Raw genomic sequence first — 17,726 nt, 5'->3', positions numbered from 1 at the left:
ATTCAGAGTCGTGCATTTTTCTCGGAAGCGCACGGGCTTCTCGGAATGAGCTCACTCGAGGGACGGCGCATGTTACCAGGTGCTCTACCACACCCAAGGACACCACTTTGCGAGCACTACCATGGCAGCCTCAGCCACTATCGTACTGCCCGGCGACAACATCGCGCAGAGCGCCCTGCCAACTGGCACAGGCAAAAAGAAGACGCTCACCCTCGGACCCGGTTTGCGACACACGCCGCCAGACACGGTCACGGCCACGGTCGCGGGCGCGCTCGTGACGGACAACAAGAAGAATGCCGCTTCGGTCGAGTACAACACTGGAAGGGTGAGAGATCTATTCTGTCTCTTTCACCATGCTTGCTAATTCCCTTGACAGTATCTTCCTTTTGCAGGCGACCTCGTCATCGCGACTGTGAATGGCTCTGCCGCCGAGAACTTCAATTGCCTCCTCACTCCGAACACGCCGGCTGCGACCCTTCCCCACCTAGCCTTCGAAGGCGCGACCAAGAAGACACGGCCCCAGCTGCCCCCAAACTCCCTGGTCTACTGTCGCGTCGCGAGTGCCGGCAAGGACCTACCATCAGAGCTCACCTGTGTCGATCCCTCCACGGGCAAGGGCGAAGGTCTCGGTCTGTTAAAGGGGGGTATGGTGTTCAAGATAAGCCTGGGTATGGCACGGAGGATGCTTGCAGCGCGCGGAGGCATATCTCTGTTGGAAACCCTGGGCTCCAAAATCGGTTTCGAGGTTACCGTCGGCCGAAACGGACTTGTGCACGTTGATGGAGGAAACGTCAAGACGACATTGGCAATTGGGCAGGCTATACAAGAGGTGGATGCCGCGGCCCTCGGGGACGAAGCACAGAAGAAGCTTGCTGCCGCGACGCTGAAGCAATGTTGAAGAAGATACGCGGATTGCTATGTCAGACTTTGCAATCGCACGATGGAAGGATGGCGCCATTGTCACGCACGTTGGTCTATGTGAAGACTGATCGTAGGCGGGCTATCCGCTGTTGGCGGATAACTGGCTGTGAAGGGCATAACTCGACGTTTGCGACTAGCACGCGCGACGCATGAGAGATCGGCGTCCGTGTCAATGCCAGACTGAGTTGTCGACGGGTCTTACATGGCCAGATTCCGTTGATCATCTGCGTCTGGTCGCACTGGATGAAGGCTGTTTGACTCTAATGAGCCCGCCTGAGTACATTAGAAGTGTTCCAGCGAGAGCGCGTTTCAGTACCATGGTTAGATCGTCATAGGCGACACATCCCGTTGGAAGCAAGCAGACGCTGCAGAACAATTGTTCAAAGGAGTAGTGTGCTTGTAGGCTGAATGATGAACATGTAATATATTTATATTTCTCTAGTATCTGCGATTGACACTACGGGTCGTGAGCTCCATGAGACGCGACGCCGTCAATGAATCAATTCTCAATCTTTGTCTCATGCCATACGCGTCAGCTCTGAGACCATATGCCAAACTCAGGACCCTTTTTGTACGAAAGGTGCTGTGTCTGCGCCCATCATCGTGACCCATCCCTGCTAAGCCGACGCTGTCGAGCAGTGTTTCATCGTTCTTCTTTTGCAGATTTTGTTTAGGGCACAACACGCTGGGGGTCTCGGGGGAACAGGCTGCACATCCTGATGTTAGGCAATCCGAGCCAGAACTGTACAATCCTCTCCAGACCGAAACCACCTCCGGCGTGCGGCGGGCAACCGTACTTGAAGCAGTCTACGTAGTCCTTGGTTCCAGCACCGGCGGGATCAATCGGGGGATCATGCTTGCGCATCTGCTCTGCGAGCAGCTCTGAGTGATGGATACGCTGCGCACCCGAGCAGATCTCTTGACCCCTCATGAACATGTCATAGGAGTTTGAGAGAGCAGGGTCGGCGGGTGAGGGCATCGTATATGCGGGACGAATAGCAAGAGGGAATTGGTCCAGAGTGTAGAAGTCGGTGTTGTACTTCTCGAGAACAAGACGGCCAAGCATCTTCTCTTGAGGTGTTCTGGAAACATTAGTCAAGCCTTTGAGGATTTCTCTTTCGCACTTACGTCAGATCGTCGTAGTCTCCAAGCTCCTCACCAGCTTCGCGCAGCATTTTGATACCTTCTTGGAAAGGAATTCTGGGAACGTTTCCGGACTGAGGAAGCTTGAACTCATCGACGTGATACACTCCTCTTACAAGTTCTGTCTCTTTCTTGTACCGTGCGTTGAGCTCGTTGAAGATGAAGAGCATGAGGTCTTCCAGCACACTCATGACTTCATGGTAGTTCTCCTGGAATTCCATCTCAAGATCCAGTCCAGTGAACTCGGTCAAGTGACGGGCCGTGTTGGAGTTCTCGGCGCGGAATACGGGACCGATTTCCATGACCTTTTGGAAGCGGGAGGCGATCAACATTTGCTTGTAGAACTGTGGTGACTGAGCAAGGTAGGCGGGGCGACCGAAGTACTTCAGCTCGAAGACATTAGCACCTCCCTCAGAGGCAGCTCCACTAAATGTCATGTTAGTATCTGCAACGAATCACGACACGAGTAACATACAGAATCTTTGGAGTATGCACCAGAACGAAGCCCTTCTTCGAGAGGAACTCTTGGAACAAGGCGCAAACACCGCTCTTGATGACGAAGATAGATTGGTTGATCTTGGCTCGCAGATCAAGCGTCCGGTTGTTCAACCTTGTGTTCAGACTGACGAGTGGGCGCTCGCCACCTTCCTCCTCTTTCTGATCCTCTTCCGCAGCAGTCTCAGTTGGCATGGGGCGTTCCGCGTCCGACACTTGAAGCGGTAGCGGAATCTCAGCACTGGCCTCGACGAACAGCTTCTGGACATGAATCTCGAAGTCGGTGATACTGGCACTCTTTATGGGCTCCTTCACACGCTTGACTATACCCGTAACGACGAGTGTGCTCTCGGTGCTAACGTTGCCGCAGAACTTGACCATCTGCTTGCTCAGCTTGTCGCTGGCCGCAACGACAGCCTGCACGGTGTTGAGGTTTTGTCGTAGGTTCAAGAAAGCGAGCTTCGCAGATTGCACCCTTGCATTCTCAACCCAGCACCTGAATGTAATCTCCTTGTCCTCGTTGTTGGCGACATCGGTAAGCTCAGTGCGCGGAGTTCCCGTAGGCTTGTACTCTTTGGATCCAATGAGGGGAAGTTCGCCGTATGCGCCTGCGGAAACGTCGGCGCCATCGTCGACTTCTTTCTTGGTACGCTCAGCGAGTTCGCGGGCTTTGGCTGCGGCCTTCTTCTCTGCCTGGGCTACTGTTAATATCATGGACTTGACGGGAAAGAGACTCTACTGACCTTCTCTTTCTCTTTCTGCGCCTTCTTCAGCGCGTTCTTGGAGGGCGGCTCAGCGCCAGCAGCTGCGGCGTCACTCATTGTGGTTGGATTGGGGGTGTTTTGAGTCGCGTTGTTCTATAGTCAGACGTGTGCTAGGGACTCACATTTCCATAGTGGGGCAGCCGTGGATGAATCACAGCCCCGCTATCCCCGCGGCGTCATAGCCCACTACGGGATCCTTGAACACCTGGGCTGTCTAAGTACAATACAATGCCCGCCTAGTAGCTTCAATGGTTCCGATACATGTTTCAACTCTCATACAATTACTAACTAATGTAGCTGGGTATAGTAAAAATTGTCATTCCCGCTCAAACCCAATGCTTCCCAGACGCCCTGCAGCAAAACAAGCTGCTATGCTTCATGGTCTAAAAAAAGAAGGTCATGTCCTCAACGATCGTTTTGTGATTCAGCCGCCAGCGCAACTATCTCATTCTCTTTGCAGTCTCTCACTGCTGGGTGTCGTCGATAGTCAGCCTTCAGCCAACGATGGACGTTCGACTGGAGGTCGACGCGCTCGCGTTCCCATCCCAAAGTTTCACTGTCTTGACAGCTGAATGCTTTGGTTCGTGACATGAGAATATGTTGACGTGAGTGTCGTTGGCAGCCGCCGCAGCAATCATCAGTCGATGAGGGTGAAATGCAGTGACCGAGATAGGGGCAGATCGATCGCGAAGGAAACCCGAATAGGGCTCAAGGTGCGACACAGGCTGGCCGTTGTTGATGTTGAAGATCTTCACACGATGCCGTTGCGTGCCACTACACACGTTAATGTTAACATGTTTCGTAATCTTGGAATGTGATGAGCACTTACGTGGCAAAAACGGGAGCATGTTCATGAACGCTGAGTGTTCGTAGGGTGTCGGAAGTTGCTTGGATAGTCTTTACGCTTCGATCCCAGCGTATGTCCCACAGCTTGACCTCACCGCCACGGCAGCCGCTCACAAGTTCACGCTGTCCACCACGCTGCAGGTGAACGTTGGTGATCCATTGCTTGTGCTCTTTCCAGACCTTGACCATGGCGGTGGCGGGCTTTTGGCGTTGATCGTATACTCGGATGGCACCATCACCAAAACCAGCAACAAAGACATCTCCCTCGACTTGATCAGAGGTTAAGGATGTAATACAAGAACCGGATCGTGCGGGAAGGTCCTACTCAGGTCAGCTACGACATCACGGATGCGGAGAGCGCAACTTACATTGGTGCATACTTCGGTCCCAGCGTTCCACACGCGAATGACCTTCACGTCGCCAGCAACTAGGATGAGACCTCTTCCTTGCTGCCAATCGAATACCAGACCGGCGTTCTTGTTACTTGAAACAAGATCAGTAAGCGCGCGGAATCCTGTCACTAGTTCTGTCTCTCCTTTACGGTCGTAATTGCGGAATATCTTGATTACACCATCCGAGGATCCTGTCATTAGTAGTGCCTGGTCGTCCTCGTTGATGAATCGCACGTCCGTTATTCTCGACTCGGGAGGGTTCCCGTTAGAGAAAGAATTGATTCTGTTGACCGACTTTGAGTAGTCGAAAATATTGACAGTATCCCGTGTATCTGTCACTACGAGATGGTCCTCAAACTGGTGGAAACACATCTTGGCAGGTTGGCTGAGGTTGTCGAAATATCCTCGTGGCACGTCCCAACGATTGGAAACGGCAATGTCCTTCAACGGCTGAGTCTCGGCAATGATCCTGTCGTTACGGTTCCTCCGCCAGAGTCTGCCATTATAGTCGGTACTTCCTGGTTCGTCGGCTTCTGTGGGCTTCATCTGAGGTTCGCGGAAGTACTCTACGGACCATTCGAAGAATACACTCTTAAGTGGGATTTCTGGTTTCTCCGTCAAGTTCCTGTTCTTGAACCCTCGTGAGGTTGGCTGCTCTACGGTATGATACTTTTCAGGTGTCTGGGGGCGAGAGACCGCGGGAGTGTGGGCATCATCGGCAGCAGATCTCCCTGAAGATTTCTGTCGAGGGCTTGCTGAATCTTGGCCAGCCCAGAGATTCTTCAGCGAAGCACCGACACTCGTGGACTTTCGGATGCCACCGAAGAGTGACAAGTAGGTTGAGTCTTTGGTCGGTGTTGGGGGATTCGAGGCTTTTTGCGGCGCAGAAGTCACTTCTACTGCACGGCGCATGGGTCGAGGAGCTGGCGCGTTTTGGAGAGCTTCGTCTAGTTGGGGCTGTACAAACTTGGCTAGAGACGACTCGATAAGTGATATCAGGATGTAATCAACAACAATTCCAGCGTCTTTTGCGATCTCCGGATGCGGATCGACTGACATGACCAGCAACTCTTTCCAAATGGCAGAGTATATGGTATTTTGCGAACAAGACGTCGATTCGGAAGCACTGCCCGTAGCTCCTGTACGTGCTTTCATGTGGAGCGCATCGGGGTTCTTGTCATCAGATTGCTTTGTGTCTGAGTTGGCGTAATCCTCCGATAGTTGCTCGAATGCGGCAACGATGAACCGGGTCTTGTAGCGGGCAACGAACGTTGAGAAAAAGATGAGAAGCTCTTTGCGCACCATACTATTACCGTCCATGGTCATAATGAGGATCATAGACGCGATGGACTCTTCGATGTTGGCCACCTGTGGGGTAACATCGCGGATACCAAGGAAGGACGCCAATGCATGCAGCATTGCTGCCCGTACCTCAGCAACGGGGTCCACGATTAGCTCGCAAAGTCGTTCATGTGCCATGCACCGTATGCCGACCCACTTGGCTTCTTCGTAGTTGACCCAGAGCTTGCTCAGACAAAGGCACGACCATTGCCTGAGCAACGGGTTCTGCATATCTTTGAGATGATCCAAGCAGCTCTCTACAAGCTCTGTGCTTAGTGAAGCACGTTGTCCTTGGTTGTAGTCTTTGCAGAACATGGAGACTATGAAGGCACACATTGCGCGGTGTTCGCTTGCGTTCTGAATAGGTATACCTGTTTGAGTTTAGCTAACAGGCAGTCTTTTGGATTGAATCTTGAATACCAGAATTGGGATTGAATATGTTGATGAAGTACTGATAGCCGTTGTCCTTGAGAAGATCGGCTTGGCAGGACTGATCGACGGCAAGTATTCGGGCCCAGATGAATACCATGACTGGCTTGAGCTCATTGGCTTGCGATTGTAGTAGCTTGAGGACGTATGGGAAGATGCCAATGCTGAGTGCAAGATTTACAGCCCAGGGGCCATGATCTAAGAAACTCGACAATAGGATCAACGCTCGGAGACGATGCACTTGACTGAGTAGTACTTGGAGCACTATAGGAAGTTGTTCCGGTACCTTTTGCTCCACGGCGCCCTGTGTCAGGTATACCTCGAAAGCGGTCAGCTGTTCAGAGAAGAAGTCGGAGTGTTTGTAGTTGAAATCTTTTTCTCCGCGTGCTTCGGCCTGCAAATCCGGCAGCTGAGCCAGGATCAGCTCAACGGCCAAGTCCCAACTGCGCCAGAGCGGGTGGTTGTGTGTTTGGGGGATCTCGGGATGGGAGACGGGATTGCAGTGGTATGCGCGCATGACGCGCTGTGCAAGAAGATAGTTGCGGAATAGAGCAGCAACCATCAAGTCCTGACGGAACAGTTTCTTGAACAGAGGTTTGGAGAGAGAGTTCCACGCAATGGTATCGGTAATGGCTGTGAAGATCCAGTTCAGCTCACCAATAGGCGTTCTACGCTCAGAGACTTTGCCTGGAATATTGTGGGCATCTCGTAGGCTGACCTTGCTCGGGAGTGGGTTTTGCAAGATGAAGAAGCGTACTGCCATGGTTATGGGGTCAGTTAGACAGGATGTGAAGATATCAGCAGGCAGCTCGGGGTTAGTAGGGAGAGACTCGCGCTCTCTGCATGCTGCCAGATGGATGCAATCACTGAAATCGACATGCTCGACGCTGGGATCTCTCCGGCGCGCCTCTTCAAACTCGGCCTGGTGTTTCTCGGCAAAGCGGTTGAAGTTGCTGATGATGAGGCCAGCATCGGAGCAGTCATAGACGAACAGACTAGGTGCGCCAATCCAGGATTGCAAGTCGTAGAGCGACAAGGGAATGTACTGCGTGTAGTTTCTGTTAAAGACCCAGATCTCGCCGGAAGACGTTGGTTTGGGCACGCCATGGCCGTTGTAGTGGAACAAGACTCGCTCATTGCGGGCATTCCGGCGCAGAGTTGACGCGTATTTCCTCGTCTCTTCGGTTGTGGGGTCTAGCAGCAGTTTGTAGCGCGTGCGCATGCTCAGCTGCTCGTACTGGGTCTGGAGGGCCTTTCCGATCTGGTTCATGGGCGTGTGGCCGGGCGTCTGGGAGGTAACCGTCGGGTCGATCCAGCACTCCTCCTTGGCACACGGGTTGGTCTTGATGACGTCTGGGGGATCAACGCCAATGTTGAGGCAGAGAGCGAGGACAGCCGAGACGGTCTTGAGGCGGTCCCGCATGCGCCATTCTTGGACGGGGAAGGCACAGTCCTGGTTCTTGGGGTGGCCGCCCGTCTCGTGTTTCTTGTCGGTGTAGTACATGAAGAAGTTTGAGGTGAGCAGGTTGCTGTACTCCTCCGAGTTGAGCTGGTCGTCCCAGCCATGGCGGATCTTGAAGTGGCCGTCGACGCTTCCCTCGTCGGTGCTCTCGGGCGGGAGGGCCGGATGGCGCGGCCCAAAGTCGCTCTTCGCGCGCAGCATGCTGGGACGGGCAGACTGAGGGCCTATCGAGGCAGGGCGGGCAGGCGGCGCATGTTCGTCGACGGGCGAGGCAGGCGCGGCATCGGCGGCGGCAGCGGTGCTGGGGCGCGAGGAGGCAGCGGGCTCGGGGTGGTGGGCGCCGTTCATGTCGAGGGCCACGGGGGCGTGCGAGGCAAGCGGGTTGGGGTGCGTGTGGCCGCTGGCGAGAGGCAGTTGGTCGGCGGTTCTCATGGTGAGCTTCAGCGAGCAGCGACGATCGTGACGGGGCCCATAGCGCGAGGCAGTGGCAGCGGGACGCGTGTGGGTGAGAGCGACAGGCACGAGTATGGGCTGTGGCAGTGGACGTCACGGCAATGGCACGTCTATTGCACAGTGCGCGTGGATCTAGGGCAGCAGAGGTGAGGGAGCTCGACAGTGCATGTCGTCGGCGCTAGGCCCGAGCCAGCGCGCGGTGAGAGATGCGCTCCACCTAGGCACCGCGACCACGGAAGGCCAGAGCTCGGGTGCAGCGCGGATGCAGTCAGTCTCGCATGGTTCGGTCGCAATGCTGGCTGGCCAACGGCGCAAACACTGGCTAGCCTCTGCACCATCGCGACGCGCCTCTGGCACTGAGGCGTCTTTGCAGGCCCGTATGCATGCTCCGGTGGCTGCAGCCAATGGCACGCCCGTAGCCTCGTCGGCGTCCGCTGATCCTCCCGGTCTCAGGGGCGCAAGGTGAACAGAGCAGACCGACCACCGTAACCCGTTGTCCGCCTGGTCGTCTTTCCTTGTGTGTCTACCGGACGTGTCGCCCTTGGAACTGCTGCGCCGTCGTCTGCCTCCGCATCCTCAGCAGGCCATAATACAGCCCCCCAAAAGCTGCCGCCGCCCATCCCTACCACGCTCTGCTGTCCTCTCCCCAGCCGTACGACATGCGCGCGCGCCCCGTCCATTGCTCTGCCTAATTACCTCACCCTCGCCAGCCCAGCCTCTGCGTGCGCTCCGCCTCTCCTCCCTCTGTCTCTGTCTCCCAGGCCGAATGCGTGCGCGATAGGCCCCGGCCGCTCCTGCACCACCGCCCTCGCACCACCGCCGCCGCCATGTCCTTTCTCTTCGGCAAGAAGAGCAAGCAGCAGTCGAATACGCTGCCCCCAGCAACTCGGGAAATCACCTCGTCGCATGGCCCAGGCCAACCACCCCCCGCCGTCAATGGCACTGGCTCACGCGAACTCGAGAAGCCCCGTGGCGGCCCCCCGTCCCAGACACCCACGCCCGGCACCAGTGTGAACAACTCGTTGAGCTCCCTCCAAAATCCTGCAAATGCGCCCACCCCCGAGCCCAAGGCCCTGCGGGAGAAGGCCGACACCAACATTCAGGTACGCGCCATCGCAACTTCCTCGTGCCGCGCCTGTGCTGACTGCGACAGAACACGAATCCCAGATTTGCCGGCAATTCGCCAGACTCGCCTTACCCCTGGTCCTCCCGCCGCCTGAACTTCACCGCAGGCAATCCGTTCCCGCGATACGGCGCCGCCATCAATGCCACGGCTTCCAAGGATGGCACCATCTACCTCATGGGTGGACTGGTGGGCGGCGCGACGGTCAAGGGTGATCTGTGGCTGACAGAAATGGGCAACGGCAGCATGGCCTGCTATCCCATCTCCACCACGGGAGACGGCCCTGGTCCCCGCGTCGGTCACGCCAGTTTGCTCGTTGGCAATGCATTCATCGTCTTCGGAGGAGACACCAAACTGGCTGACAACGATGACCTGGACGATACCCTGTATCTCCTCAACACATGTGCGTAAAGCCTGGATGGCCTATACCTCCGACTAACGTGTCGCAGCTACAAAACACTGGTCGCGCGCACTACCACAAGGCCCCCGTCCCACCGGTCGCTACGGACACACCCTAAACATCCTCGGCTCCAAGATATACATTTTCGGCGGACAGGTTGAGGGCTTCTTCTTCAACGATCTAGTAGCGTTCGACCTGAATTCATTGCAATCTTCGGCCAGCCGATGGGAAGTGTTACTACCAAACACCAAGGAACAGGCCTCTCCACAGGGCAGATCCCCACCAGCCCGCACCAATCACTCGGTGGTGACTTGGAACGACAAGCTCTATCTGTACGTATCCCAATTTCTTGCCTTGTTCGAACTTTGATTGACTGATTGTTTTCAGGTTCGGTGGCACAGACGGCATCACCTGGTTCAACGATGTCTGGACCTATGAGCCACGTTCCAACGCGTGGACGGAGCTCGACTGCATTGGTTATATTCCCGTAGCCCGTGAAGGCCATTCTGCCGCCCTCGTAAACGACACCATGTACATCTTTGGCGGGCGCACTCAGGAAGGCGTTGATTTGGGCGACCTTGCCGCATTCCGGATTTCCTCCCGCCGCTGGTACATGTTCCAAAACATGGGCCACTCCCCGTCAGCCCGATCAGGACATAGCATGACCGCATTTGGAAAGCACATCGTCGTCTTGGCTGGCGAGCCCAGCTCTTCAGTCAGTGACAGGAACGAGCTCAGCCTTAGTTACATACTGGACACATCCAAGATAAGGTATCCGCCCAATGAAAGTGCTCCTCCACCACAACCGCAGAACACCCAGCGGAAGATGAGTGGTGGTGAGAGAAGCAACGTTCCTCCCGCTAAAGTCGGCTCCCCTCCAACGCGCGAGAGCATGATGTCCGGCCCCCAAATGACAAGAGCCCCAGAGAACATGGGCAACGGTATTAATCCAGGATCACGGCTGCCTCGTGCAGCTAATCAGGGGCCCCCAGGCCCTCCGCCACTTCAGCAGCCTCCGCAACCTCGTGAGAATGGCGTTGTCGTACAGGGTGCCGCGAAGCCCAGGAGCAAGACTCCCACCAAAAACGAACGCGGATACGGCCCACCTATCGATACGGGAGCTGTATCCGCCGTGGATAGAGACAACATGTCACCCATGACCCGCGACAGCCCGTCTACGAATGACATGCAAAGGAAGGCTTCGGATGCTGTAAGCCAACGTACCCCGAAGGAGTCTATGGACACTATGCGCACCGCTAGCACCACCGTTTCACGGAACACGTCCAAGTCTCACCGTGCGCAAGCTTCTCAAGATAGTACAGACCAGGCAACGAGGCAGTCTTTCGAAACACAGCAGCATCGCGGCTTTGTCCGTGACGCTGATCAATTACCCAGCGAAGGCCTGAAGAACGCATCGCTCGCCAACGACCAGAGAAATGCTGACCTGGTCAGAGAACTTGAGCACGTCAAGAGTCGCAACGCATGGTACGCCTCCGAGCTTGCACTTGCCCGTCGAGCAGGTTACAGTTCGGGCAACTCCACAAGTCCTGTATTTGATGAACGATCGGCCGACGCGTTTCGGGATGAAGACAGACCTTTGCTGGAGGCGCTTCTTAAGATGAAGACCGAGCTTGAACGAGTGCAAACGTCAATCAAAGCCCAAGGTGACGATGCTGCAAAGAGGATCGCTGAAGTGGAGAGGCAGCGGGATGCAGCCGTCAGCGAAGCCATATACGCAAAAACCAAGTTAGCGGCTCATGGAGGCGGTAGTCAGAACGGAACCCCACAGCCAGATGGAGCTCGAAGCACAAGTACACCTGACGCCGATCGCCTCCAGGACATCAGTCGTCGATTAGCTACATCCTTGGCTGCTCAGGGCGACCTGGCTACCAAGGTGGAGCATTTGACTCGTCAGATTGACGCCGAAAAGAAGGCCAAGCAGCTAGCAGAGGAAACCGCAGAAGCTGCGCAGAAACGCGTACAAGAACTGGACTCGACCCGACAAAAGGCTACGGCTGAATCAGAGAGTTTACGCGCCGAGTTGCACGAAGCTGAGCGTATCGCAAGAGAAGTTTCCACTAGCGCCGCAGAAGCGGAATCGGCATCAAAGCTGCTAGCCATCGACAAGCAAGAGCTGAGCGCCAGGGTTGCTAAGGTGTCCGAAGAATCGAAAACTCAGTCTTCCGTCATTCAATCTCTACGCGATGCGGTTTTTGCATCTACAGAGAAGTCAACATTGTTGGAAAAGAAACTGAACGAGGAGCGGACGCAAAGCGAGAACCTGCGCCAGAAGTTGAGCCAGCTTCGTAGCGAATACGAGGCACGCGTTCTGGAACTGGAGACTACGACACAGAAGCTTCGCGATGCGGAGGAGCTAGCGGAGAGCCATGCAGAAGAGGCACGCCTTCATCGAGCCACTGTTTTCTCTGGTCTGCAAACGATGACGGAACGTTCCGAGCACGATGGCGCAAATGCCGATGAGCGCGTCGTGGTGCTGCAACAGCAAGTCGAAGCTGCAAATACCATGGCCCGCAAGAACCAGACAGCAGCTGATCAAGCGTCGGAGAAGCTTCGACGAGCAGAAGAACGAATCGCCGGTCTTGAGGCCTATCAAGAGCAATCTAGTCGTGAGGGGCTGACCATCCGTAAACAATTACAACAGGCTATGCGAGATGTACAGCTCTCCGAAGCTGAACGTACCGAGCTTCGCCAACAACACGAACGTCTGCGTCTCGAGAGCAATGCGTTTGAAGTTCAACTCAAGACTCTTCGCAATCTTCTTGATGAAAGAGGTGTGAATCCTGTTGACACGCGACGCTCGAGGGTACTAGACAGTCCAAACTCAAGATTTGGCACACCGGAGTTCAACCGCGTTCGCGAGCTGGAACAACAGGTGGATTCTATGACCAAAGCACATGAGGAGTTGCGTTCCATGTTTGAGGAGCGTGAGCATGAGGTCAGTAAAGAATGGGAGGAGAAGCTACAGGCGCTTCACAACGACCACCAAGCTGCCGTCAAGTACCTCCGTGGTACAGAGAAGATGCTCTCGAAGATGAAACAGGAGCTTGATCGTTACAAGAGCGCGAACCTGAAGCTCGAGGAAGAACTCACTCAAGCGAGACAAGACAAGCGTAGCCCTGCTGACGAAGCTAATCACGCCGAATTGGACGCAGAACGCACGGCACTCCGCTCGGAGTTGGACAAGTCGCGGGAGAACATGGAAGCTACCGTTTCGCGTTTCGAGACCCAGTTGTCCAAACTGCAGTCCGATCTGGCTTCCGCTCGCGCCGATGCCGAGACGGCAACGAATGCCACGAAGCAGGCCGAGCATCAGGCGGCTCAGTTCCAGGCAGACCTCGAATCGCTTCGCCGACAGTATGCACAGACAGAAGAGCGTGCACGCGAAGCTGAGAGCCGCGTCCAAATGTTCCTCGATCAGTTTGAGACATCGGTCGATAACTACCGCCGCCAATCCCAGGTTCCGGCTGAGAACGCCCACCCTGAACACAGTCGCCACCGGGCACACGATAGCGTTGCATCGGCCGAGTCTCTGTACAGCCACAACGATGGCTCCAGCACGCCAGAAGCCATACCCCGCCCTTCATCTTCTGCTACACGAAACTCAATGGCCCTTGACAATCTCGCTTCTGAGTTGGACGCACTCAGGAGTCACTGGGAAACTACCAACAAAGCTTACCGATTGAGCGACCGCTTTGATTTTGAACGCATGCCTGAAAACGATAACAACGACGATGTGGATGAACTTTCGCAATGGAGGAAGAGGGTGGAGAGCGACGATGGTCCACAGACTGCCACAGGCAGCCAGGGCCCAAATTCTGTTCAGCCGGCTGCAACCATGATCTCGCCTACACAAGTCCACGGATCTTCGTAAAGGCACACACGAACCTTGAAACGCTTTGCTGCTACTTGATGGGACATGTGTTCAGCGATTTGTAAGGCGTAATTTGGTTTTTTACACTTTCTCCTTCTCATGGTACCATCGTGTTTCGATGGGATTTCGTTTTATACCATTTTTGCTATTGCAGGATCATTGACTCAAGACTCTTGAGCTTCTTGCGCCTTGGTCCACTTTCCGGCACTCAGTTGGTGTTGCTCAGTTTGCGCATCAATGACGTAGCGGTTTGCAAATCATGTCATGGACGTCAGAGGAGTTTATTGATTCAGGAACAACCACTGGCAAATGTAGGATTTTGATATCTTAATGTATATGATTTGGTATTTCAAAAAGTGAGCCTTTGGCGCGCGCAAATTTGTTCATTCCATTGTTCGAGAAAGAGGCTGTTGACTCTTCACAAAAAAGTGAAGGTGAAGGGGACTCGACTAGCGCCCCGACCTCGTCGCTCTCCCACGTGGTACAATAGGAACGACGGGCTGTGATTCGCCAGGATCGACCAAACAATACGGTGATATGAAAGTTACAAGCATCTTCGAGCTCCAGAATGGGACTTTGTACAGGAAAAAATCACGCACTATTGTCCGACGTCTCGACAATGGAGAAAACGATACACACGGGCAGCGCAGGGGTCTAGGGCTAGTATAACATCTCTACAGCTTCTGGTCCTTCTCCTCCTTGCAACCTACTTTCTACTCACCAACTTCTATCTTTGCTCAATTTCTTCTTCTTCTTTTTGAGTTCCCTTGCTTTTGACGCTGGTCGTCTCTATATTCTCACACTCAAACGTCTTCATCACTCGGTCTGGCACCGCTTCTTTCGAGCTACCATGTCTTCACCCCAAACTCCTCACTCTCCGGCTCGCTCAGAGGCTCCGGATGCAGGTGGTGCTGATGGACGCAACGTTTCGACTGTTCTTCCTGATGTGCCTGTCGACGGCAACCCCGAGCTACCTGCCTTCAACCCCTTCGAGCCCATTGATTCCGGTCTTCATCAACAAGACGACGGCTTGGGTGATCTTTCTGGGTTCCAGTTCGACAGCGACTTTGCTCAACACCAAGATCTCGGTCACAACGATCAGGCCAACGACCAGGCCGACAATCACGGTGCCGTCCACGATGCCTTCGCTACACTTGCAACAGCATCCACCAACAACCTCGACTTCGGCATTGGAAAAATGGACTTTGACAACACCGCGTTCGACTGCAACGAGTTCACCGGCAACCAAGACAACGCCGACTTCACTGCCACCAAATCGGAGCTATCCCTACAGCATACACTTGCTTCGACTCAGACTCAAGATGGAGGCTGCGTATCTACCATCGAGGAGCACACTACACAAGCCTGCAACGAGAAGCCGCGGGTTCCAAAATACAGCAGTTCTGATGCCGAGTTCAACTTTGAAGAGTTCTGTGCACGCTTCCACTCTGGAGAACTCAGTCCAGCTCAACAGGTTAAGGCTGTCGCCGCCTTGTCCGCGAAGAAGAAGAACGCCGTATACCAGGATCTGATGCGCTCTTTTGGATTCCAGCCGGCCAAGCCACGTGCTCCGGTCCCTGAGGGAGCTCTCACCGAGGACAACTACTTACCCATTCCATGGGAGCCCGAGGTAGATGAGGATGGATATGAGATTATTCCCATCGAATTCCAAGCTCTCGAGCCTGATCCGGAGTATCCACCCTTTCAGCCCATCTATCCAGCATTTAGCGGACGCTTCAAGACTGGCGCAGCCGCTAGAGCATACCGCAAGCGTGCCCGCGTTCCAAAGAAGGGTCCAGCACCAGATGTCGAGCGCGTCAAGAAGTATGGACGTAAGTCACAGCATATTCATTATTTGCCCGACATGAACTAATCTGATCTCTTCCTAGGCATGTACTGGGTACGCCGTATCTACGATTCTATCATCGACATCTCCGACGTCCGCGACGGCGAGAAGTCGATCAACGTCGTTCGCTTTGAGCAAGAGGCGTGGGATCCCACGGACATCGAGGCTACGGCTCACCACATCTTCGACGAGGCCATCGCCGTACACACGCGAGGCTGGGTTCGCCCCAATATCTACCACAAGAAGGTGGTTCGCGGCAAGCTCATGGATATCAGCGAGGGGAGCGCGGAGAGGCGCTTGGCCCGTATCTGTTTGTTGTTGCGGCACGTGAAGGCGGCGTGTGATGATGCCTTGCGTGGAGGTCTTACTCTTGCGCTCTTGTGCGACAACCCTGAGGCTAGGGGCTCCACCAAAGACTCGAACAACAATGGCAACGGAAAGCGTGGAAAGAGAATGAAGGTCGCGACGAAGATTTTGGGGGCTGGGTTCATGATTGCGGCTGCGGCGGATGACGAGAAGCCTGACGAAGAGCATGGCGAGAACGAAGAAGGCGAAGGCGAAGGCGAGGAGCGAAGTGGTGATGAGGTTTGATGGTGATGGTGGCGGCGATGGATGCCAGATCTTCACTGCTTTTCGATCCATTCTTTTTGAGCTCTCTGCTTGAGCGGCTGGTCCGCACAAGAGGCTTAGATGTCCGTTCGATATCAACTTCCATATCACGTAGCCTTTTTCAAGCTCAGTAGAACTTGACACCTCCAACACTTTCTACTTCTTGTTTCGTGAACTTGGTACTCGGTGTCTTTTGTTGGTCCTTATCCGGTGTTTGAGTGGTCTCTTGGATAGCAGCATCTCTCTGTGCCTTCCTCCTCTTCTTACTTTGGAAAAGAGCCTCCTCGTCCTGGATATCCTTCAGAACTATGACATGTCAGCTTTCAGACTGTCTCTAAACATGCCGTGTTCCAAAGTGTTGGCTTACCCTCAGCCCATTCTCTTTCGTCGGCCTCATTGCCCGTTCCCAAAACCGCTTCTACAGAGACGTCTTCCCCTCGCTGTACACGCTCAATGACCTCTTTCAATACCCCAATCTTCGCTTCGGCTTTGCGAAGGTTGTGTGTCCTCTCCTGCTTCAACCATAATATCTGGATAGCCTGGCTGCCAACGAGCAGTCCAAGAATGATGTACGGGGTAGCGGGGTTCCAATCTTTGCGCCTAGGTCTCTCAGAGCGCGTCTTGAGTGGCGTTGGTATCAGAGAGGCCCAGAAGCTCGGCTGGACAATGCGCGGGAGGGACATGAAGCGTGGGTGCGACAGCGGGGGTGCGAACATGGCGAAAGCGCGCGCATTCGGACGCGTAGGCGCGAGTAGGGCGGTACGGTGGCCTACGGGCATGCGTAGCAGCTGGCGGAAGAGTCCGGATGGGTCCATGGCTAGACGTTGCTTCGACAGGCGGGCTCAGGGCGCGTGGGATGGAACTTTTGGTCTCTCTACCATATTTTCGGATGCAGCGGCTCGAAGTAGTTAGCGCTGTTGGAGATACCGAGGTCCCGCCTGCATCTCGCATCATTGACACTGCTCCATCAGCGTCATGTCTCTTTCCATTCACGACGCTCGAATATGAGTAGATTTGCAAACAAAGAAGGCGCAAGAGGAGCCGCAGGAGGCGACGAGGAGGATCTGTCGCCATTTCAGAAAGTGTCGCAATGGTTTGAGGCCATACGCGACAGTGATTACGATGCATGTTACCTTGTTGAGTCCATCACGCAGCTCTAATGCTATATCTGTAGGGCCACGATGCTATCCTTGCGCGAGAACTCAAGGTCGAATCGGTTACCTATGCGCCGACAAGCAGCAATCCTCACGAATCGCGCAACGTCATGAGCTTCACTGTGCCTAAGCAGCTGTGCAACGCTGGTGGTATGCTTCATGGCGGAGCCGTGGCTTTGATCTTTGACATTACGACTTCCATGGCCATTACGCCTTGTATCCGCGAAGGGTTCTGGGATGGTGGACATGTCTCACGTAACTGTAAGTGCAATCTTGAAGCACCCAAGAGGTTGGAATATGGAATGTGCTAACTTGGCATAGTGAATACGACCTACCTTAGGCCTGCCGCTGAGGGCACAAAGGTCTTTGTCGAGAGCTGGGTCGTCCATCTTGGGAAACGATTAGGCCAGACGAGGGGAGTGATGAGGCTAGGGTCTGAAGACGGCAAAGTCGGCT

General features: G+C 54.6%; 6 protein-coding genes across 6 annotated transcripts; 3 read left to right on the top strand and 3 right to left on the bottom strand.

Annotated features, from left to right (window-relative positions):
* Window positions 1–121: 121 nt before the first annotated feature.
* On the top strand, window positions 122–898 carry J4E83_000297 (uncharacterized protein; the record flags this gene model as incomplete). The annotated part of the gene is made up of 2 exons (XM_049327260.1): window positions 122–325; window positions 377–898. The coding sequence occupies 2 exons, from the start codon at window positions 122–124 to the stop codon at window positions 896–898; spliced, it is 726 nt and encodes a 241-aa protein (XP_049193405.1).
* Window positions 899–1,591: 693 nt separating this feature from the next.
* J4E83_000296 (uncharacterized protein) lies at window positions 1,592–3,380 on the bottom strand (the record flags this gene model as incomplete). The annotated part of the gene is made up of 4 exons (XM_049327259.1): window positions 1,592–2,003; window positions 2,050–2,490; window positions 2,540–3,252; window positions 3,303–3,380. 4 exons carry the CDS (start codon window positions 3,378–3,380, stop codon window positions 1,592–1,594), a joined length of 1,644 nt encoding a protein of 547 aa, XP_049193404.1.
* Window positions 3,381–3,817: 437 nt separating this feature from the next.
* J4E83_000295 (uncharacterized protein) lies at window positions 3,818–8,225 on the bottom strand (the record flags this gene model as incomplete). Its single annotated transcript, XM_049327258.1, has 4 exons — window positions 3,818–4,097; window positions 4,153–4,490; window positions 4,538–6,273; window positions 6,323–8,225. 4 exons carry the CDS (start codon window positions 8,223–8,225, stop codon window positions 3,818–3,820), a joined length of 4,257 nt encoding a protein of 1,418 aa, XP_049193403.1.
* An 848-nt stretch (window positions 8,226–9,073) lies between these two features.
* Window positions 9,074–13,661, top strand: J4E83_000294 (uncharacterized protein; the record flags this gene model as incomplete). The annotated part of the gene is made up of 4 exons (XM_049327257.1): window positions 9,074–9,349; window positions 9,400–9,772; window positions 9,819–10,101; window positions 10,157–13,661. 4 exons carry the CDS (start codon window positions 9,074–9,076, stop codon window positions 13,659–13,661), a joined length of 4,437 nt encoding a protein of 1,478 aa, XP_049193402.1.
* An 850-nt stretch (window positions 13,662–14,511) lies between these two features.
* Window positions 14,512–16,098, top strand: J4E83_000293 (uncharacterized protein; the record flags this gene model as incomplete). The annotated part of the gene is made up of 2 exons (XM_049327256.1): window positions 14,512–15,493; window positions 15,551–16,098. The coding sequence occupies 2 exons, from the start codon at window positions 14,512–14,514 to the stop codon at window positions 16,096–16,098; spliced, it is 1,530 nt and encodes a 509-aa protein (XP_049193401.1).
* Window positions 16,099–16,243: 145 nt separating this feature from the next.
* J4E83_000292 (uncharacterized protein) lies at window positions 16,244–16,931 on the bottom strand (the record flags this gene model as incomplete). The annotated part of the gene is made up of 2 exons (XM_049327255.1): window positions 16,244–16,422; window positions 16,484–16,931. 2 exons carry the CDS (start codon window positions 16,929–16,931, stop codon window positions 16,244–16,246), a joined length of 627 nt encoding a protein of 208 aa, XP_049193400.1.
* Between the last annotated feature and the right edge of the window lie 795 nt (window positions 16,932–17,726).

The sequence above is a fragment of the Alternaria metachromatica genome (assembly GCF_023757995.1).
Source record: "Alternaria metachromatica strain BMP 0045 chromosome Unknown scaffold_1, whole genome shotgun sequence".
Lineage (NCBI taxonomy): Eukaryota > Fungi > Ascomycota > Dothideomycetes > Pleosporales > Pleosporaceae > Alternaria > Alternaria metachromatica.
Note: the sequence above shows the minus strand (reverse complement) of the source record. Positions and strands in the feature narration are given on the sequence as shown.